The sequence below is a fragment of the Oryctolagus cuniculus genome, chromosome 3 (genome assembly GCF_051225735.1).
Source record: "Oryctolagus cuniculus isolate XC-2025 breed Fujian yellow rabbit chromosome 3, ASM5122573v1, whole genome shotgun sequence".
NCBI classification, from domain to species: Eukaryota; Metazoa; Chordata; class Mammalia; order Lagomorpha; family Leporidae; genus Oryctolagus; species Oryctolagus cuniculus.
This window is the reverse complement of record NC_142869.1, coordinates 94,165,761-94,188,575: the sequence shown is the minus strand read 5'-3', so window position 1 is coordinate 94,188,575 and position 22,815 is coordinate 94,165,761. Positions and strand designations below refer to the sequence as shown.

The window sequence follows — 22,815 nt, the reverse complement described above, 5'->3', positions numbered from 1 at the left end:
ATATGGATGCAGGCTTACCAAGTGGCAGCTAAACCCACTGTACAACAATGCCTATCCCTTGAGTATCAGTTAATTTTATGATCAACCCTTACACATAGCCTAAAAATAACTAATGCAGTAAGACAAGGAAAAGAAACTGAAAAGTATACGGTATGGGATGAAGAAGTAAAACTGTATTTGTTTACAGGTAACATGACTGCCTACTTAGAAAATCTCCAAAAATGAACCAAATAACTTCCTGCAACTGACAAAGAACTGTAGCAAAGTTGTGAGAAACAAGGTTATATACAAAAGCCTATATACTGGCTTAGATCCTTGGAAAATAAAACTAAAAACACAGTATGATTCACAAATGTAAATACTTAGGTATGTGTCTAAAAAATACATGTGAGTGAGCTGGTGCCATGGCTCAATAGGCTAATCCTCCGCCTTGTGGCGCCGGCACACCGGGTTCTAGTCCCGGTCGGGGCACCGGATTCTGTCCCGGTTGCCCCTCTTCCAGGCCAGCTCTCTGCTGTGGCCAGGGAGTGCAGTGGAGGATGGCCCAAGTGCTTGGGCCCTGCACCCCATGGGAGACCAGGAGAAGCACCTGGCTCCTGCCTTCGGATCAGCGCAGTACGCCAGCCGCGGCGGCCACTGGAGGGTGAACCAACGGCAAAAGGAAGATCTTTCTCTCTGTCTCTCTCACTGTCCACTCTGCCTATCCAAAAAAAAAAAAAAAAAAAAAAAAGTGAGCTCTAAATGAAGAAACTCACTACAAAAAGTATTCTGATGAAATACCTACATGAATGGGAAGACTCAATACAGTTAAGATGTCAACTCTTCCTAAAATCCTAGTAATTCAATATAAGGATTCCTAATATCTTCTGGATATTGACAAATTGATTCTAAATGTAGTATGCAAAGACAAAGTGCCCAGAATAGCCAAATAACAAAGAAAGAATGAAGTCAGAAAACTGACAGTACCTGACTTCAAGTCATTAATTACAATACATCAAGACAATCTGATACTGGGAAACAGAAAAATAAATCCTCACAAATATAGCCATCTGATTTTGACAAAGAAGTAAAAGCCATTCAGTTGAGAAAAGACGATCTTTTCCCCAGTTGTATATTCCCAAAGCAAAAAAATGAATCTAGATAAAATCTTTAAGCATTTCATAAAAATTAATTCAAAATGAATCAGACTTAAATATAAAAGGCAAAATTATGAAACTTCTAGAAGACAACATAAAAAAAAACTAGGTGACCTTAGGTTTGGTCATGAGGTTTTAGAAAAAAAAACACCAAATCATTATCCATGAAAGAATACATTGACTCACTGGACCTAGTAAGGCTAAAAACTTCCCCTCTGGCAAAGACACTGTTAACAGAATAAAAAGACCAGCCATATACAGGGAGGAAATATTTTTAAACACAACTAAAAACCAAAAATACACAAAGAACGCTTAAAACCTACCAAAAAGAAAACAACCAAATTAAAAAAATGTTATGAAGGCAAATATCTCAGAGACACGCTGATGAAAAATAAACATGAAAAGACACATGTCATTAGAGAAGAGCAAATAAATACAAGGAGACACCAGTTCATACCTACTAGAATGACTAAAATTAAAAAGAATGACAATACCAAATGCAGGTAAGGATGTGGAGCAACAAGAAATATCATTCATTGCTGTACCTAAAGAAAACTTGGATGTTACATTAGGAGACAGTTTAGTAGCTTTGTCCAAAGCCAAACAGCCTTATACGGCTCAGAAATCATGTTCCAAAGTATTTTACCCAACTGAGTAAGAAACTTTATTCACACAAAAACATGAACGCACATGTAGTAGCTGCATTCATAACTGCCAAACTGGAAACTACCAAGATATCCTCAGGGTCCCATGTTGTGGAGTAGGGGGTTAAGCCACTGTCTGCCATGCGAGCATCCCATGAGGGCCCCTGGTTCTTGTCCTGGATGCTCTACTTCCCATCCAGCTCCCTGTTAATAAATCTGGGAAAGTAGCAGAAGATGGCTAAAATACTTGACTCCTGCACAAAGATGAAGATCTTGGCTTCTGGCTGTCACTCAGGCCAGCCCTGGCTGTTGCAGCCATTTGACATGTGAAGCAGGGGATGGAAGATCTCTCACTCTTTCTCTCTCATTCTAATTCTGCCTTTCAAGTAAGTAATTTTTCTTGAAAGATGTCCTTCAAAACGTGACTGTATAAATAAATCATGGTATATGCAAACACAACAGAATACTGTTCAGTGATAAAAAGAAATGAGCTGGGGCTGGTGCTGTGGGATAGTGGGTAAGGCTGCTGCATACAGTGCCAGCATCCCATATGGGCACTGGTTCCAGTCCTGGCTGCTCCACTTCTGATTCAGCTCTCTGCTATGGCCTGGGAAAGCAGAAGATGGCCCAAGTCCTTGGAAGACCCAGAGGAAGCTCCTGGCTCCTGGCTCCAGATAGGTGCAGCTCCAGCCATTGCAGTCAACTGGGGAGTGAACCAGTGGATGTAAGACCTCTCTCTCTCTCTCTCTCTCTCTCTCTCTCTGCCTCTCGGTTTAACTCTGACTTTCAAATAAAAAAAAAAAAAAAAGAAAGAAACCAATAACCAATGAGCTCAAAAGACACAAAAGGACGTATAAGAACTATAAATCCAAGTGCTAAGTAGAAGAAGCCAATATGAAAGGCTACATATAAGATTCCAATTGTGTAACATTCTGGAAAAAGCAGAACTATGGAGACAGTAAAAAGGTCAGTGGTTATCGAGGGTTGAAGTTGAAGAATGAATGGGTAAAGTACAAGGGATTTTTAAGGCAGGAAAACTATTTTCAAAGATATTGTGATGGTGTATATATACATGTTATTACCCATTTTGTCAACCCTATAGAACTGATGTAGTTAATAAACTTTATCTTAAACTTCAAACTTTAGTTTATAAAAATTTATTAATATTGGTTTCTTAATTATAACAACTCTAAGGCAAGATGTTAGCAACAATGGGAACTCCGTGCACATCTGTTGGGAGTTGAGTTATGCGGGAACTCTTTAGACTACTGGCTCAACTCTTCTGTTAAAAAATATTTCTATCTAGCCAATTTACTAATGAAGTGATATTTCCTTCATCTGTATTTACTTGAACTTTTTTTAATTTTTTTTTTTAATTTTTTGACAGGCAGAGTGGACAGTGAGAGAGAGAGACAAAGAGGAAGGTCTTCCTTTTTCCGTTGGTTCACCCCTCAATGGCTGCTGCGTCTGGCGCACTGCACTGATCCAAAGCCCGGAGCCAGGTGCTTCTCCTGGTCTCACATGCGTGTGCAGAGCCCAAGGACTTGGGCCATCCTCCACTGCACTCCCAGAGCAGAGAGCCGGACAGGAAGAGGAGCAATCGGGACAGAATCTGGTGCCCCAAATGGGACTAGAACCTGGTGTGCTGGCGCCACAAGCGGAGGATTAGCCTATTGAGCCATGCGCCAGCCTACTTGAACATTTTTACCACTTCTATTAATGTTTACTAGATTTTTTTCCCTTTTTTTCTAAATTTTTCCTGTGTCTGTGGCAACAAACTGCTAGGAAGTAAGTTTGAATAAATTTAGCTACTAGCTGCTGCAGTTGTATGTTTAGGCTCAACACACACTGATGTGCAAATCACACAGATTAACCTACTTTGTTCTAAAGCCAACTTGTTTAAAGGTGTAGAGTTGACTACTGAACATGTTGAATGTACTAACTTTCTAGATCTCATTTTTCCATCCACTAATACAAAAATATCACTATGGAGCTTATCTAAGAATTAAAGAAACTATTACCTAAAAATGTTCTCTAACTGTTAATATGATAATGTCTATTCCAAAGGTAATAATGAAAATTGGGGGAAAAAGCTATCATTTACTAAAGCCTGAATTCATACTAAAAAGGTTTCTAGAATATCAGTATTTTTTAAATCATTAACTCTTAGACATGGTGCTTGAAATTTTCACATTTCTAAAATGAATTCTAGAAGCATCCAGAAAGGGAAAAATCACATACAAATCTATAACAAGTTAGTTTTGGCAGTCCTTACTAACATTTACCAAATATTTTAAGGTTGACCTCCCTTTTAGGTACTTTACTTTCTTTAAGTTAGAAGTGAACAAGTGACTTACTCCAGCCATTGAATAGTGAAGAGATAAATAGTGATCACTTCTGGGGGTTGGCGCTGTGGCACAGTGGGTTAATGCCCTGGCCTGAAGCACGGGCATCCCATATGGGTGCCAGTTTAAGTCCCAAATGCTCCACTTCCGATCCAGCTCTCTGCTATGATCTGGGAAAGCAGCAGAAGATGGCCCAAGTGCTTGGGCCCTTGCACCTGTGTGGAAGGCCCGGAAATTGTTCCTATCTTTTGGCTTCAGATCGGTGCAGCTCCAGCCATTGTGGCCAATTGGGGAGTGAACCAGCGGATGAAGACCTCTCTCTTTTTCTCTCTGCTTCTCCTCTCTCTGTATAACTCTGATTTTCAAGTAAATAAATAAGTCTTTAAAAAAGAAAAAAAAAAGTAGGTTTGCCTGCACAGGACCACTTGCAAGGAAGTGTGCAGCCTCGTGGCCCAGGACTGAGTCCAGCGCAGGTAGGACTGCATGACTGTCCAGGGTATTGGCAAAAAAAGGCAAACCATCACAAAAAACAAAAACAAAAACAACCTGATCACTTCTGGGTAAAACCTTTTAACAGCATTTCCATGATTTGCCCGTCATTTCACTGGAGCACTAGTGAAGAACACACTGAGGTAACCTCAATTTGAGTAACTACAAAGCAGAATGCCTTTTGTTGATCCACACTGAGCACAGAGTAAGAGCAGCTCTAACCTTCTGTTGTATCAAGTAACTAAAATGTGAGGGTGTGATGACTGTGTAATATACTGTCTATTCAAACAGATAATTTATAAAGAAAAAAATGAAACCTGTCCTTGGAGTTTCCCCACAAAACATGAGTTGAGTAAAATCTATAAAGTCCCAAGGAAAGAAAACTGACACAAGAATTCAATGTCCAGACTTGTATGTGACCTGCGATACCAGCATCCTATATGGGTACCAGTTCGAGCCCTGGCTGTTCCACTTCCAATCCAGCTCCCTGCTAATTGCCTTGGTAAAGCAGCAGAATATAGTCCAAGTGCCTGGGCCACTACTACCCATGTGGGAGATACAGATGAAGGCCCTGGCTCCTGGCTATTGCTTGACCCAGCCCTGGCTGTTGTGGCCATCTGGGTAGTGAACCAGTGAGTGGAAGATCTTTCTCCTTCTCTCTCTCCCCCTCTCTAACTCTTTCAAATAAATAAATAAATCTTAAAAAAAAAAAAAAAAGGCAATGAAAAATACTGTGTGCAACAAAAGCATCTCATAGGGATGCCAGTTCAAGTCCTGGTTGCTCTACTTCTGATCCAGCTCCCAATGAATATGTCCAGGAAAGCAGGGGAAGATGGCTCAAGTGCTCAGGCTCCTGCCAACCATGTGGGAGACCCACATGGAATCTCTGGCTCCTGGCTTTGGCATGGCCCAGTCTTGGCCACTGTGACCATTTGCGGAGTGAACCAGTGGCTGGAAGACTCTCTCTTCTCGGTAACTCTGCCTTTCAAAGAAATAAATAAATAAATTTAAACAAACACAAAATGAGGGAAAGTAGAAAAGATTTTTGAGTGTAAGATATGAGTGTATTGGGGCTGGTGCTATGGCATAGTAGGTTAAGCCTCCGCCTGCAGCACTGGCATCCTATAGGGACACTGGTTTGAGTCCTAGCTGCTCCAATTCTGACCCAGCTCTCTGTTAATGGCCTTGGGAAAGCAGGGGAAGATGGCCCACATGGGGGACTTGGAAGAAACTCCTGGCTTTGGATCAGTTCAGCTCTGACCACTGTGGCCATTTGGGGTATGAGCCAGCAGATGGAAGATCGATCTCTCTTTTTAACTCTGACTCTCAAATAAATAAGTAGAGCTTTAAAAAAAGAAAGAAAAATATTTGAGTGTATGTATGAGAAAATTGCTAAATGTTAGACTTAAACAATAAACAGTCAAAAGAAAAAAATGTATGGCATGATAGTTCTTAGACTTATAAAAAGAGGATAAGGGGCAAATGTTATAGTAGAGTAGGTTAAGGCTCCACTAAAGATGCCTGCATCCCATATTAGAGTGCCCGGTTGAAGTTCCAGTTACTCCACACTTTCAATCCAGCTTCCTGCTAAGGCATCTTGGAAGCAGTAGATTCTAGCTGTGGCCTGTCCTAGCACAGACAGTAACAGGCATCTGGGGAGTGAACCAGCAGAAGGAAGATCTGTCACTCTGCCTTTCAGACAGATAATCTTTACAATCTCTAATTTTTGAAGGACAGAAACTATGATGGAACAAACATAATTGATAATTTGTCAGGAGGAGGAAATATGGTTAAAAAAAAAAAAAGGTATGCCCAACTCACATATACTTGGGGCCAGCACTATGGCATAGCGTGTAAAACTCCTGCCTACAACGCCAACATCCCATATGGGTACTGGTTTAAGTCCTAGCTGCTCCACTTCCAATCCAGCTCCCTGCTAATGGCCTGGGAAAGCAGCAGAAGATGGCCCAAGTGCTTGGGCTCCGGCCACCCAAGTGGGAAACTTGGATGAAGCTCCTGGCTCTTGGTTTTAGTCTGGCCCAGCCCTGGCCATTGCGGCTATCTGGGGAATAACCCAGCAGATGCAAGCTCACTACCTTGGTCTCTCTCTCTCTCTCTCTCTCTTTCTCTCTGCCTCTCTAACTCTGCCTTTCAAATAGATAAATAAATCTTGAAAAAAATATATATTTTATAAGGTTTTTGCTTACCTTCTATGATTAAAGAAAAAAAGGAACAAAACAAAACAATGAAGTGAAACACATTTTCACTATTATGTGAAATAAGAATCACCATATGCCCACCAAAGCAAAGAAATGCTAGAAATTAACAAGTTTTACCATTGTCTTTCCTGATCCTCGAGGTCCAATAATAAGTACAGAGTTACTTTCTCCATGGATAGCAGTTCTTTTTAACAGCTCAATCAAATGTCTAAAATGACATAAACAGGAAAAAACTTAAAAAAATAAAACTGGAATAATTGGCTAGGTAGTACTTTTTAAGAACTGAATATGAATATACACAAATTCCTTTTTCTTTTTTTCCCTTAGGGTACTTGACTTAGGCTCCAAATAGTCATAAACAGGAATATACTGATTCTCTGGAAACCTCAAGAGAAAACCTAGAAAGTTTAATATATTTGAATATTTTGATGGTAAGGAACAACTTGGCACTTATAGAACCTTTGCATTTATATCCCCTTTCCCACTAACACTACAGCCTTTATTTTCTAGCTGGCTGCCAGGGATTCAGGGCAAGAAGATCAGAATCTTCTGAGCAGACAACAGAAACAAACTAAGATTGAGAGTTAAAAGACCTTCTTATCAGGAGAATATCTTTACCTACTCATATGTCATAATATTCAGTTTATCTATAAAGCAAAGTATTATGATTCTATGAAAGTATTCATTAGTCATATTTAAGATCAAATTTGTGTAAATTTTTTTTTTTGCAAAAACCGGAAGGACATTTATAAATAGATTTATAGAGATAATGAATTAGACAAACTTACTTGTACTGTACTTGCACTCCAAATAGGTTACTATGTGGATTCTGGTGACAAAATCTTGCACGTAAAATTCTTTGTACCTGAAGAAAATATAATAAATATTAGACATGTAATCAAAAATGAAAGGGAAAATACATTTATAGCATTCAGAATCAGGTATTAATGAGCCAATTGAATCCTCCTTAAAAACTTGTCCTTAAGAATTCTGGAACCATTTTCATGACCTATAAAATTAATCGCACTCTTAATCTAACTCAAAGCCCAAATAAAGGATGAAAATTCAGTTGTTACTATTTCAAAAAGAAGGTGAATTAAATAACCAATTTGAGGACTGTTTTAATGCATACGAATGAATGTATAACATCACAACCAAGGAACAAAGACAGGAGAATATCTAATAATGCTTTTCAAGCTAAATGCTCATGAACTACATAATCTCTAGAGAACATCACATCTAAATTGGCTTCAGTCAAACACTACAATCTGTTGAAGAAAACAAATACATTTTATAGTTCAGTTATTAAGAACTTGTTGGGCTCAGAACACAGTATATTAAAATGGCAATGATCCATACCTAAATAGATATTGCAAATAATTGGAAAAAAATGCTAAACCATACTTTAATAGACACTGTAAATAACTTGAAAGAAATGCCAAATTTAGGATGTCCCATACCAGACTGCCTAGAATAGATTCCCAGCTCTGGTTCCTGATTCAAACTTCCTGCTGATGTGTGCCGTGAGAGGCAGTACTGATGTGTGATATAATTGGGTTCCTGCCATCCACATGGGAGACCTGGTCTGAGATCCTAGCTGCTGGCTTCAATCTCCCTGTGGGCATCTACGAGTAAACCAGGGGATTAGAGCGGGTGTGCACTCTCTCCTTGTCTCTCAAATAGATAAAAAGTTCACAAAAAAGTAAAATTCAAGAAACAAACTGCAAAAATGTAGTACTCTGGTATTTAAGCAAGCATGCCAGAAGCCACATTTACCTAGGCTATGAAGTATGGAATTACTGAAATGAATTAAGAAAAATTATTGGCCGGCACCACGGCTCACTAGGCTAATCCCCCACCTGCGGCGCCAGCACCCCAGTTCTAGTCCCGGTTGGGGCGCCGGATTCTGTCCTGGTTGCTCCTCTTCCAGTTCAGCTCTCTGCTGTGGCCTGGGAAGGCAGTGGAGGATGGCCCAGGTCCTTGGGTCCTGCACCCGCATGGGAGACCAGGAGGAAGCACCTGGCTCCTGGCTTTGGATTGGCACAGCGCGCCGGCCATAGCGGCCACTTTGGGGGTGAACCAATGGAAAAAGGAAGACCTTTCTCTCTCTCTCTCTCTCACTGTCTAACTCTGCCTTTCAAAAAAAAAAAAAAAAAATTTGGGGCCAGCACTGTGGCTCAGTAGGTCAATTCTCTGCCTGCAGTGCCAGCATCCCATATGGGCACCAATTCAAGTCTGCTCCTCCTCCAGTCCAGCTCTCTGCTATGGCCTGGGAAAGCAGTAGAAGATGGCCCAAATCCTTGGGCCCCTGCACCTGCGTGGGAGACCAGAAAGAAGCTCCTGGCTCCTGGCTTCGGATTGACACAGCTCTGGAGTGAACCATGGAAGGAAGACCTTTCTCTCTGTCTTTTCCTCTCACTGTCTGTAACTCTACCTCTCAAATAAATAAATAAAATCTTTAAAAAATTATTTTAAGGTAATATAAAAGGGCACATCAAAAAGTTTATGAAAAATTAGAATCAAAAGATAAGTGTAGAGGCTAGTGTTGTGGCATAGCAGGTTAAGCTGCTGCTTATGAGCTGACATCCCATATCAGATGTTTGCCAGGTCAAACCCAGCTGCTCTGCTTCTGATGCAGATTCCTGCTAAGTGCTTGGGAAGCAGCAGATGATAGCTCAAGTACTTGGGCCCTTGCCACCCACATGGAGTTCCTGGATCTTGGACTCACCCTAGCACAGCCCTGGCTGCTGTTAACCATTTGGGGAGTGAAACCACAGATGGAAGACATCTTTCTCTCCCCCTCTCCACCCACCACCATCTCTTTCCTTGCCATATTCTCTCTGATGTCCTTCCTTTCAAATAAATAAATATTTTAAAAATTAAAAAAACAAATTTATTATGGTGCAAAAAATTTTGAAATCTGTACATAAAGAAACTTCAAAAAACTCATGGAAATGTGTATTATGAAAAACCTATCTGTGGATGTCAGAACTTTTTCATCAAAATAAAATTTTAATAACATTTTCCACTATTCTCTTTTTCAAAGATTTATTTATTTATTTGAAAGTCAGAGTTACAGAGAGAGAGAGAGAATCAGGAATCGTCCATCTGTTGGTTCACTCCTAGGAAGGCCACAATGGCCAGGGCTGTGCCAGGGCTGTGCCAGGCCGAAGCCAGGAGAAAGGAGCTTCATCTAGGTCTCCTACGCATTTTCCACTAACTTTTTTGAAGTACACTTGTAGTTTGAATTCACCATGGAATCAGGTACTTAGACTTATTTGTAAAGAATCATGTCATACAATCTAGCAGAGTCTTTTGGAAAAGGGACCAGTAAAGTCATTACTTTTCTGGATCTGCTGCAAATACAGTGTTCCTTCCTTAGGAAGGGACAAAAACCTTGCGGAACCATCTCAAATTTGACTACATTTACTAAGAGGTTCCACGATTATTTGGTTTTTCTTTAATGTACCTGAGATGAATCTTAGTTTGCTTTACATGTAGCAGACCTTAAGCAAAAAAGAACTAATTCACTAGGAATAAAACAATTCATATTTAGCACTACAAATAAAAAGACAGAACAAAGAGATTGGTGCCAGAAGAGACAGTAATATGAATTTAAGAAGGTAAAGTCCTTTCTAATTTTCAACTTCTCTACCTACAAAATGGTAATAAAATCTTTCATGATTAAATAAGACAATTATTTGTAACAATTCAGAAATTGTATACATAGTAGCTCATACCTGTATAACATTTAAATGAGTGCACATGCACATACACACATGGACTTTATTAATCTTCCTCTATCTAGACTAGAAATAAAGACAAATCTCGGCCGGCGCCGCGGCTCACTAGGCTAATCCTCTACCTTGCGGCACCGGCACACCGGGTTCTAGTCCCAGTCGGGGCGCCGGATTCTGTCCCGGTTGCCCCTCTTCCAGGCCAGCTCTCTGCTGTGGCCAGGGAAGTGCAGTGGAGGATGGCCCAAGTGCTTGGGCCCTGCACCCCATGGGAGACCAGGAGAAGCACCTGGCTCCTGCCATCGGATCAGCGCGGTGCGCTGGCCGCAGCGCGCCGGCCGCGGTGGCCATTGGAGGGTGAACCAACGGCAAAGGAAGACCTTTTTCTCTGTCTCTCTCTCTCACTGTCCACTCTGCCTGTAAAAAATAAATAAATAAAAAAATAAAAATAAAAAAGACAAATCTCAATCCTTTCCTTTAAAAAAAAACAAAAAAGCAACATAACTTAGTAGAACAAATTAAAAAATTAGTAGAGCTATTTATTAAATCATTTTAGCAAAGTTACCAGATACAACATGAAGAAACAGAAATCAATGGTATTTCTATACACTAGCACCGAATTATCAAAAAGGAAATTAAGAAAACAATCCCATTTACAACTGTATTACAAGGAATAAAACATCTAGAAATAAATTTTTTTATTTTTAATTTCTTAGAAATAAATTTAACAAAAAAAGTCCAATAGTTATACTCTAAAGATAACATTTAACTAAATTGAAATTAAGTCTCTTTTAGAAAAACAAGAGTAAAAATTAATGTTCTAACTAACCAAAGACTTACAAAAGATGAAATTAAATAGTAGTGTCAATAATAAGCAAACAACATGCATTGGCAGAAAGGGATCAAGAACAACAAAATTTGTAGATGCAGAAATTAATTTTAACTAAGAGTTTAGAAAGATTTGCTCCCAGATGATTGTTGTTAGGTTCTTGCACAGGTATCTCCTTAAGAACAGAATGTGAATCTTACTAGCTGCTAAGGGACAAATTCAACCTAAGATGACAACTATTTTTCTGGTCACCTTTGTATAGTAACAGACCTTCAGATTAATAAAAATACATACTAACCTGTGAAAGGCATTCTGCATGCATTAAGTTGTTATTCTTTGATTTACGATTGCTCATTTCAACAAATTCAAATCCTTAAAAGAAGAAAATTTAGCATGAATATAATACACACTATTGGCTTAGTGAGATTATTTAAGTTTCCTATTCTACAGTTAAAATAAATATAATTTTTAAGTGTGAAAAATGCTTACAGTTATCAAACATTAAAAATGCTCATTGGGTCCTGTTTGTGTGACTACAGGCTTAATTTGACATCGCCATACCAAATTTTATACAGTATTTACAACTACTCCTACCTTTCTCGTAAATCTACTATTCCTATTTCCTTCCTTTTTCTTTTTTTCAACCTATAATCCCTGTATGCAGAATATTGCTCTCACCTACCCAATCCACAAGATCATCTCTTATAGAGAATCTTCCCTTCCTTGCTCCACTCAACAACCATACACAGTTATTACAGATGAGATTAAATGATTCTCTGTAAACAGCCATGAGTGTCTATATTTCTTTTTCCATAATTAAATTACAGTGAACAAAATTCTGTTTAATAGTGACACCAAATTTAGTACATTTTCATATTTCAAACATTTTAGCATAAATTTCAAGACAAAGTTGACAATGAACTAATATGTGGAATGAGAAGCAATACTAATGAAACATATTATAAATTTTGTAAACTTCTAGAGGGCAACATACTCACAGATAAATGCCTTTGCTACAAGAACTAATTTTCTTAGCACTGACTATGAATAGGAATACTTTAACAGTCAGGCTATAATAGCATAAACTATGTTTACTTAAGAATTATTATAAATGCTCTGCTAATTTAAACATCAAAAAAACCATACAGAATAAATAATATTATAACCCCATTTAATATTATAAGACACAGAAAGGTTAAGTAACCTGACCAAAACCAAACAGTAGGTAAGTGGAAGAGCCAAAACTTGAAATAAACCAAGCATACACTTTTTAAAATAATGCTTTCTGCTCTCTCCTGAAGTCTCCAGAAGGAACACAGATCTGCTGATACTCTGATTTTAGCTCAGTGAAAACCATTTCAGAACTTCTGATCTTCAGAACTCATAAAATTCAAGACATGCTGGCCTACCATCAAATCACCAATGACTAACAATACTACAAGGTGAGCATGACAGCACCAAGAGGGAATAAAGAGACTCATCCTTGTTTGTATCCCCACAGAGCAACAATTTTGTAGCTGTGCAGATAAAAGTGCCTTTGTGAGAAATCTTCCAATTGGGGGAGCACTTTATTAAAATCTTGGTGGAGTCAAGGCCTACAAAGATAGTTTTGAGAGGGCAGACCCTTCACTCAGGAAACAGACTTGATGACTGTGGACCTGTCTCCAAGGGCTCAGCCACAGTCCATCATGATTTTGATACTGTTACCTAAACTATGAGGCTAGGAGTCAAACACATAAGTGCATTATAAGATAGCATGCCACTCCCACTCCCCACCCTTCCATTTTTCACACTTGCCTTATAGACTAGAAACATCAACTCTCAAACTTAGCTCTAGCCCTCTCATTGTGGTCTGAGATCAGTTCTGCTCCCCTCAAAATCTAGAAGACATACCTGTCGGAGTCCATGGGACAGGCTTTCCAAACTGAGTCCCACCCAGATCCCAACTTTCCTGAACCTTGGTCACTGCTACTCTTGGCTTTGGGCCAAAAGCAATCATGCCTGTACAAAGAACTCTTGGGAGACTTACTTGTCTGTGCCACTAAAAACAGGCTTGCCAACCTCAATCCCTAGCAAATGGTCAACCAGCTATGAATCCTGGACCTCGCCCTTCTTCGACAGTCCTGAGAGCAATACTACATAGGCACAAACTAGATAGGAGACATGCCCTTCTGTGTCCATGTGGCAGGCCTGCCAACTTCAATCCCACATTAGATCCTAAAACAACACTGAATCTTATTCCCATTTCCTCTCAGCTGTGGATGGAGAGCAGTTCTGCCTACTCACATCCCAGGGGAAGGGAGGCCCATCTGTGCCCTTGGAGGCAGACAACCTGTGTCCTACAGTAGACCATGAAACTGCCCAATAAAGCTGTTCTAGCCTCTCTCAGTCAGACTTCAGAGCAGGTCTGCCCACTCAAGGACCTACTGGGAAACACACATGTTCATGATCCCAGAAGTAGGCTTAAAAACTTTGGTCTTGGCTATAGACCTGAAGCAGCACTGCAACCTACTTCCAAGTCCCACTCACCATGAACTTGGCAGTACTGCCTGCCTAATGATCCAGCAGAAGTCCTACCAGGGACTTAAAATAAGTCATATTTGTCTGCACATCTTTATCCCAGTGCTATCCATATGGACAAAGGTTCTGGAGACAGTCCAGTCCACCCATTGGGACCAAACAGAATTCACACCCACTACAATCCCAGATAACAGGTCCAATAACCAGGAGACAGCAGCAGTCACATGACTCAGTTCCAACTCCACTGACCAAGATACAGGAATCTCATAGGGAACCAGTCTGTAAGGACAAGAGTGCTCCTTCAAATGCACAGAATGACAATGTAAGGCTATAAGGATAACAAAGAATCAGGTAAATACGGCATAACAAAGGAAAATTAAATAAAGCTCAAGAAGCTGCCCCCAAGGAAATGGAGATCTACAAACTGTCTGAAAAAGAAATCAAAATAATTATCTTATAGAAGCTCACTGAAGTAACAGAAAACACTGAAAACTCAGATTAGGAAAATAATGCATGAGAAAAATGAGAACTTTAATAATAATAACAGAAACCAAAAGTTAACTATTATTCTGGAACTGAAGAACACAGTGACATGAATGAAAATTTCAATGACAAGTTTTACTGAAGAATTCAATAGAAACTTTCAACAGCAGACCAGATCAGCAGACCAAATCATGCAAAAGTCATGTCATTTGAAATGACCCAATTACAGGAACAAGAAAAGAAGAACAAGAAAGAGTCAGGAAAATATAAGGGTGCTCTGGGACAGTAATATATAAATGATCAGAGTCCCAGAAAAAAGAGAGAAAGTGAAAGAAAGAAGTACTATCAAAAAACATTCCAAATCTTAAGAGGCACATAAACACCAGATTCATGAAGCTCAAAGGGCACTAAGAAGGATCAACCTGAAGAATATACCAAGATATATTATGATTAAACTATGCGCTGTAGCACAGTAGGCTAAGACTCTGTCTGCCATGCAGGCATCCCATATGGGCACCGGTTGTGTCTAGGCTGTTCCTCTTCTGATCCAGCTCTCTACTATGAACCTGGGAAAGCAGTAGAAGATGGCCCAACTTTATCCTGCATCTATGTGGAAGTCTTGCAAGAAGCTCCTAGCTCCTGGCTCTTGGCTTCAGACTGACCCATCTCCAGCTGCTTGTGGTCATTTGGGGAGTGAATTGGTAGATGGAAGACCTTCCTCTTTGTCTCTCCCTCTCTGTATCTCTCTCTCTCAAATAAACAAACAGAAATTTAAAAAAAAATGAAAAGAAAATGACAGATTCTAGAAAGCAGCAGGACATAAAAGACTTGTCACATACAAGCAAACTTCCATAAGCTATTAGTGGTTTTCTGAACAGAAAATTCTACAAGTCAGAAGAGAGGACAGTGATATATTTAGAGTATTAAAATTAAACATTCTTAGCCAAAGATTGAGGGAGTTCATTAACACCAAGCTTACCCAAAAGAAATACTAAAGGGGAGTTCTTTAAGTTAAAAAAAAAATGGTTAAATATGTAGTCAAATTCAGAGTACTCTTAATAATATTTTGGTAGTGTGTAAATCCCTTATATTTCTAGAACAAAGGTTAAAATACAGAAATAACAAAAATAACTAGACTTACACTAATCTGTTAAGGCAAACATAATATTAAAAACAGTAAATTTAGCCTTCAAATTCAAAATGTGGAGGTAGTAAAAGTACAGAGCTTTTATATATGATCAAATATACATTATCAGCTTAACATAACATGTTTTAAAGAGAAAATGTTTTATCTACATCTTATGGTTACCATACAGCAAAAATCTGCATTAGCCATAAAAGAAGCAAAAGAAGAAAAAAGGAAGAATGGATTTATGAAACAGCCTGAACACAATTAATAAAATAGCAGTAGTTGGGGCTGGTGCTGTGGCTCACTTGGCTAATCCTCCGCCTGCAGTGCTGGCATACCATATGGGTGCCGGGTTCTAGTTACGGCTGCTCCTCTTTCAGTCCAGCTCTCTGCTGTGACCTGGGAGGGCAGAGGAGGATGGCCCAAGTGCTTGGGCCCCTGTGCCCGCATGGGAGACCTGGAAGAAGCTCCTGGCTCCTGCCTTCAGATTGGCGCAGCACCGGCCGTGGCAGCCATTTGGGGAGTGAACCAACGGAAGGAAGACCTTTCTCTCTGTCTCTCTCTCACTGTCTCTAACTCTACCTGTCAAATAAATAAAAAAAAATAGCAGTAGTAAGTTCTTAATCTATTATTATTCTGAATGTAAATGAATATATTCTTCAATCAAAAGATGAGCAGATGCATAGGGAAAAAAAGCAAGATTCAGTTATATTCTGTCTAGAAGAGACCCACTTCACCTTTAAGGACACACATATACTTAAAGTGAAGGAATGAAAAAGATATTCCCTTTTAATGGAAACAGAAAGAAAGGATAGCTATATGTAGAAGATATAGACTTTGAGTCAAAAACTCAGATATCTGTCAGAGACATCTGCACTCCATGTTTATTGTACCACTATTCACAATAACCAAGAAATTAACAACCTAAGAGTCCAACCACTGATGAATGGCTAAAGAAAATGTGGTACATACATACAATGGAATATTAATAGGCTATATAAAAAGGATGAAATGTTGTCATTTATGACAACATAGATGGAACTGAAGGTCATTATGTTAAGTGAAAAAAGCAAGGCACAGAAAAACAAATATCACATGATCTCATTCAAACGTGCAGTTTAAAAAATAGGTGAGAGGCCAGCCTTGTGAAACAGTAAATTAAGGTGCTGTGTGCCAATCTGGCATTCCCTATCAGAATGCTGGCTAAGTCATAGCGGTTCCACTTCTGATCCAGCTCCCCACTAATGTTCCTGGGAGGGCAGTGGAGGATGGCTCAACTACTTGGGCCTCTGGCACTCATGCGGGAAACTGAGATGGAGTTCTTGGCTCCTGGTTTTGGCCTGGCTGAAACCTAGCTGTTGTAGACATTTGAGAGGCATGAACCCAAGGATGAATGATCTCTCCCTCCCTACCCCCCGCCCCCTTTTTAAGATTTATTTTATTTATTTGAGAGGCAGAGAGGGGAAAAGACAGAGAGAAAGACATCTTCCTTCCACTGGTTCACTTCCTAAACCTTAAGAGTCAGGAGCCAATGTAGTTAAGCTATCATCTGAGGCTTTCTCATGCACATTAGCAGGGAGCTGGATCAGAAGCAGAACAGCAGGGACTGTAAACAGTGCTCTGATATGGGATGCTGGCACTGTTAATCAGCTGTGCCACAACACCAGCCCACACTCTGCTTTTCAAACAAACAAATAAATAAACCTTTTTTTAAAAAAATTTAAAAACAGGCAGTCTAACATAATTTAAAAATATAATGGTGGTTACTAGCAGCTTGGAGGGAAGTGGGGAAGGCTGGGGAAAAGCTGATTGACAAATATTAAGTTACAGCTGGATAGTGAATGAGTAGTTCTATTGCAGAATAGGGTAACTACAGATAATGTGAATGTACTGTATATTTCTAAGAAAAAAGAAAAACAAGTATTAGATGCTCCAAATAAAATCATGAAGAGGAAGTCCATTATCACTGCTAATATTTAATACTAAAGAAATCAAACAAAAAAAGTCCTTCTGATCCAATTTTATGTGGTTACCACAGGAAATGAGCTTAAAAACAACCATTCTTCCCAACAAAACTATAAGAGTCCTTCAATCTGAAAAATGCTCAATTTTAGTTCCCAAATGGAAAATTTTGCCACTGGAAAAATAGTCATGAATTCATTTTTTTTCCAAAAAATTATAAACAACTCTTATTTCAGTGTTTGTAATATTAATGGGGTAAATGGAGATGTTCTATTGTTTACCATGTTCTACTCCCTTTTTAACTCACACTTATAAGTGGCAAAATCATTAAATTATAAAGTGATGTTAATGCAAAATAACAAAACAAATATCTCAAATTTAAAAACCAATTACTTATTATACAGGAAAAGTGTTCTCTCTTAAAAAGTAAATGTGATTCCATTTTGGCATACAAAAGTAAAGAGTGTTTTGTTTTGTTTTGTTTTAGTTAATAGTCAACAGTCCCAGTTGATGGAGTTGCAGTTAATGGAAGTAAGACAGAATCATGGTAGAAGCACCTTACCACTGATATGGTGTAAATAGGCAGGTGGTTAGTTAGGCCTAGATGAGCTGAAATTCTTGCCAGCCCTGCAATACGTTATCTCTTTACCTGTCAGTCTGCAATGCCCAACTTCCCAGAATATAACCTGTGTCTCATCAAAGACTAGGAAGGAAGAGATGCCTCGATACCACATGGATATTAAGCTCCACATAGAGGTGCCATAAAAATCCTAGAGAGCTTCACACATGCTAAGACCCCAGCCCATTTGTTTATTCAATTAAAGTACCATATCCTACCTCATAAAAAAGGCTGAGAACAGGGAGGAGCTCTCTTTTTGTTCCTGAGTACTATTTAGGCTTTTGTTTTTCTCATAGGCAACCTTCTGGTCCATTCATAATGGGTATTTCTCCATGTGGAGTGGCCCACACTCATGTGTTATGTTTTCTCTCTCACTGCTAAATAAATCCTGTTCTCATGCCTATATATGCCTCCACTTAGAATTCTTGCCTCTGTCAGGGGCAAGAACCTGGATTGAAAATTAAAGTGCCAGACCCACATCACTATGGTCTTTTATCCAGCTACTCTATCTCTAGGACTTTACTCCATAAGAAATAATCATAGATATGCACTATGGGTGTGTTTACTATAGTAGTTACAACAAAGGAAATATGCAGTAGTTGGAGATTGGATAACTTAGCATGATACATATACATAGTGAAAGACTATTCAACATAGCAATTAGTTGATCAGCCTTGATTAATTTAGTTGTATTATTAATAAAGATTAATGAGTAATTTTTGGTTCAAAAAGTCTCAAGGAGTTGGGGATATCGTGGTGCTGTGAATCAAGCCACCACTTGGAATGCCTGAATCCCAAATCAGAGTGCCTGATTCCAGTCCTAGCCATTCCATTTCTGATCCAGCTTCTTAATAATGTGATCCTCTCTCTGTGTCACTCTTTTCAAACTAACAAAAAATCCCATAAATACATAGTTTTTCATAAAATTTTTACAAAAAAATTATAAAAGTTTCAAGGTCTCTCATATAAGGCATTTGGAAGCTGACAACCTTGTCACAAGCGAAAGGCTGGACAAACTGAAAGCAACTCATACATAGATCCAAGAAAAAACAGAAGTCACAGAACCAACTGTTTTCCCTCAAACTGGAAAGACACAGGCAGATATTCACAGCTTATCAGGAACAGAGACAGAAATCACACTGGAGCCCTTATTGGGGTGTCAATGAAGGTTCAATGAAGAGGTCTGACAGTTATGAACTCCAAGGCAATTTATTCTAAGGGAGGTTTCAACAGTCCTGAGTTTTTACTTCCCAGAATCTACCAGGTTATTACAGTGACGATCAGAGAAAAACTCCTCCTGTTTTAGCAGAAGTCTGGAAAAAGTAGCCATAATGAAATATACCCAGAGCACTGTTTCCCTTAATAAAGCTTGGCTTTAAGAGAATCAGTCTTAGCAGAACCTAACTAGAATTTTATCAAAGCCTAATAGATCTGGGGAAAGGAAATATCCAATTGCAGTCCTCTCTCATCTTCCTGAAACACTTCGGGAGGAGGGAATAAAGCACCTGTAAAGGATACAGGCTCACACACAAAAATCTGGGACTTATTTCTTCAAAGGATTACAGAATGGCTATCTCCACTAGTTAATACCTCATCAATAAAGACTCCTACTTTTTTTTTTTTTTTAATTGATTTGAGAGGTAGAGTTACAGACAGTGAGAAAGCAGAAAGGTCTTCCTTCCGTTGGTTCACTCCCCAAATGGCTGCTACGGCTGGCACTGTGCCAATCCAAAGCCAGGAGCCAGGCACTTCTCCCTGGTCTCCGATGTGGGTGCAGGGCCCCAAGCACTTGGGCCATCTTATACTGCTTTCCCAGGCCACAGCAGAGAGCTTGATGGGAAGAGGAGCAGCCAGGACTAGAACCGGCACCCATAAGGGATGCCAGTGTCCAGGCAGAGGATTAACCTACTGTGCCATGGCACCTGCCCCCCAGCTGCTACTCTTCCAATCCAGCTCTCTGTTTATGGCCTGGGAAAGTAGTGGAAGATGATTCAAGTACTTGGGCCCCTGTACCCTTGTGGGAGAACAAGATGACACTCCTGGCTCCTGGCTTTGGATTGGCTCAGTTCTGAAAGTTGTGGTCATTTGGGGAGTGAACCAGTGGATTGAAGACCTTTCTCTCTGTGTCTCTTCCCCTCTCTGTAACTCTACTTCTCAAATAAATAAATAAAATCTTTAAATAATAATCTGAATGGATTAGAAGGTTTTTATTCCATTTTTCACAAACTTCAAGTGCCCTTGTATAAATTATCACACCAAATACTTCTTTACTCAGTTCCTTATATCAAGTGTACATGTTTGACCATAAACAAAAAATGTAAAGCATATAAAAAAAAATACCTTAATGTGGTGGAATGAGAAGTCCATGCCAAGATGGCCAGTGAGCATCAGTTACTCAGGAATGGCTTCAGAAACCCCCTGGGAACCCCCCCCCCCCCCCGGAAACCACCTGGCAACAGAGCCTGCTTGGCAATGGGCTGTGATTGGTTAGGGCATAAATTGCCCCTTGACTGGATTGGCTGCCTCCGTTATTTAAGCTGCTGTACCAGCTGAAATAAACAAGTCTGTGGGCTGCTCCCCTCTGGCCCGCTTTCACCAGACTCCTGGTGTCTTTGTGGTGACTCTGCGCCTCTTGCCCCCATCACGCTCCTCCTCTCAGAACAAATCCACAGCAACACCTTAAAGAGACTGATGAGCCAGAGCTGCATTTGGATCAGATACAATAAGATAGTGAAATTATCAGACTGGGAATTTAAAAACAACTATAAATAGTAGGATATTACTTCAAAAAATTCATAGAAAATAGAATTAAAAGTTTATTTTGGTCTAAAAACCCACGTATACAAGGGGTCTTCAAAATGTTTAATGGAAAATGTATATTATGAAAAGATTCACACAGATTTCAAAAATATTTTGCACCAAAATAGAAGTTCTAATTACATTTTTCCATGACTTTTTGAAGTATCCTTGTTACATGTAAGCAGAAAGCTGGAAATTCTGAGAAAGACTCAGGAAGATATGCTAAAAGTCAAAATCTGTGACAAAAATAAAGAACACCCTTGATGGGCTCAACAGGGACATGATCCAGAAAATAATCAGTAAGGAAAAATCTTTACTTGCAAAACTGAAATGCAACAAGAAAAAAAATGAATAAAAGGGATGGAAAAGAATAGCTAAGAATCATGAGATGACTACAAAAGATATAACATGCATAAGGGAAAAACCAGAGAGAACAGACGAAAACCTTTGAATGATTGAGGTTTTTTCAAAATAAAGGCACCAAACCACAGAAACAGTACATTCAGTAAGGTGGACCCCAAAAATTTTTTTTAAAAAAGTATATCAAATTCAAACTGCAGAGGAATCATAGACAAATAGAAAATCTTGCAGGTAGAAGAAATGGAACACTTGACCTGTAGAGGAGCAGTGATGTTTTACATCAGACTTCTCTTCAAAAACCATGTAAACAGGAAGAAAGTGGAACAAGGGATTTAATATGTTCGAAATAAAACCATCTAGAATCTGGATCAAGTGAAATTATCCTTCAAAAAAATGAAGGACAAATAAAAGACTCTTCCAAACATTGAAGGAATTGTGCTGTCAGCAAGATATGTTTAAAAAAAAGTTAGAAAGCAATTATGTAGTTCAGAAATTCAGATCAACATAAACAAAGGAAAAGTATTACAGAAAGAATAAACAAAGTTAAAATAAATGTTATTCTTATATTCTTAACTGATCTAGCAGATAAGCATTTGTTCAAATAATAGGAATGAGGGCAGCCTGTGGTACATAGGCTAAGCTACCACGTGGAATGTCTACCATCCCATACTGGAATGCCTGGGAAGGAGTCTCATCTCTACTTCTCATTTAGCTTCTCAATAATGCATACTGGGAGGCAGCAGATGATGGTTCAAGTGTGTGAGCCCCTACCATATACATGAGATACACAGATGAAGTTTCTGACTCCTGGATTCAAACTGAATCAGCTCTAACTGTTGTGAGCATTTGTGGAGTGATTCAGTGGATGGAAAATCTCTCTACACCTGTGTCTCTCTCTCTCTTTCAAACACATCAAAATAAACAAAAAACCTTTAAGAATTAAAAAAATGTATATATTAAGGGGAAAATGTTTCACAGTGGAATCTGGCATAGGAATAAAGATGCTGCTTGAGACATCCGCATCCCATACCTGAGTGCTTAGATTCAAATCCCAGCTCCACTCCTAATTCCAGCTTCCTGTTAATGTACGACCTGGGAGGCAGAAGACAATGACTCAAGTTCTTGGGTCACTGTCACTCATATAGGAGAACTGGATTGAGTTTCTGGCTTCTAGCTTTGGTCTGCCACAATCCTGGCTGTTGTAAGCATTTGGGGAGTGAAGAAGTAGTTGGAGATTTTTCTTTGTGGTTCAAATAAAATTAATTAAATAAAATTTTAAAATGTGATCAGTAATCACGGTTTATAGATGAGTGCAATGAATAAAAATGTTTTAAGGGATGGGGTGGAGGATTTAGAATACTGGTGATACATTGTACCATCCAGTAAATGGTACAGTGTTATCTGAAAGCGAACTTGAATTGGATGTAACTGTATACAGCAAACTCAAAGGCAATCACTAAAAGAAGTAAATAAGAAGTATGAATATGAATATGATAGGCTGAGTGAGGAAAAAACTGAACATATTAAAAGCATAACGAAAACCA

At 39.2% G+C, this 22,815-nt stretch overlaps 1 protein-coding gene across 14 annotated transcripts in view; it reads right to left on the bottom strand.

Moving 5' to 3' along the window:
• The window catches only part of ORC4 (origin recognition complex subunit 4), a 74,888-nt gene that overhangs the window by 38,805 nt on the left and 13,268 nt on the right, over positions 1 to 22,815 (bottom strand). For 10 of the 14 annotated variants that reach the window (XM_017342836.4, XM_017342837.4, XM_051849567.3 and 7 more), the window contains 3 exons: positions 11,698 to 11,771; positions 7,622 to 7,698; positions 6,951 to 7,041 (listed from right to left, as the gene is read on the bottom strand). In XM_017342836.4, the coding sequence (XP_017198325.2) occupies positions 6,951 to 7,041; positions 7,622 to 7,698; positions 11,698 to 11,754 (225 nt within the window). In that variant the 5' untranslated portion in view covers positions 11,755 to 11,771. The remainder of the gene's footprint in view (positions 1 to 6,950; positions 7,042 to 7,621; positions 7,699 to 11,697; positions 11,772 to 22,815) is intronic. The other 4 variants (XM_089329204.1, XM_089329205.1, XM_070070962.2 and 1 more) reach the window with 1 other exon arrangement.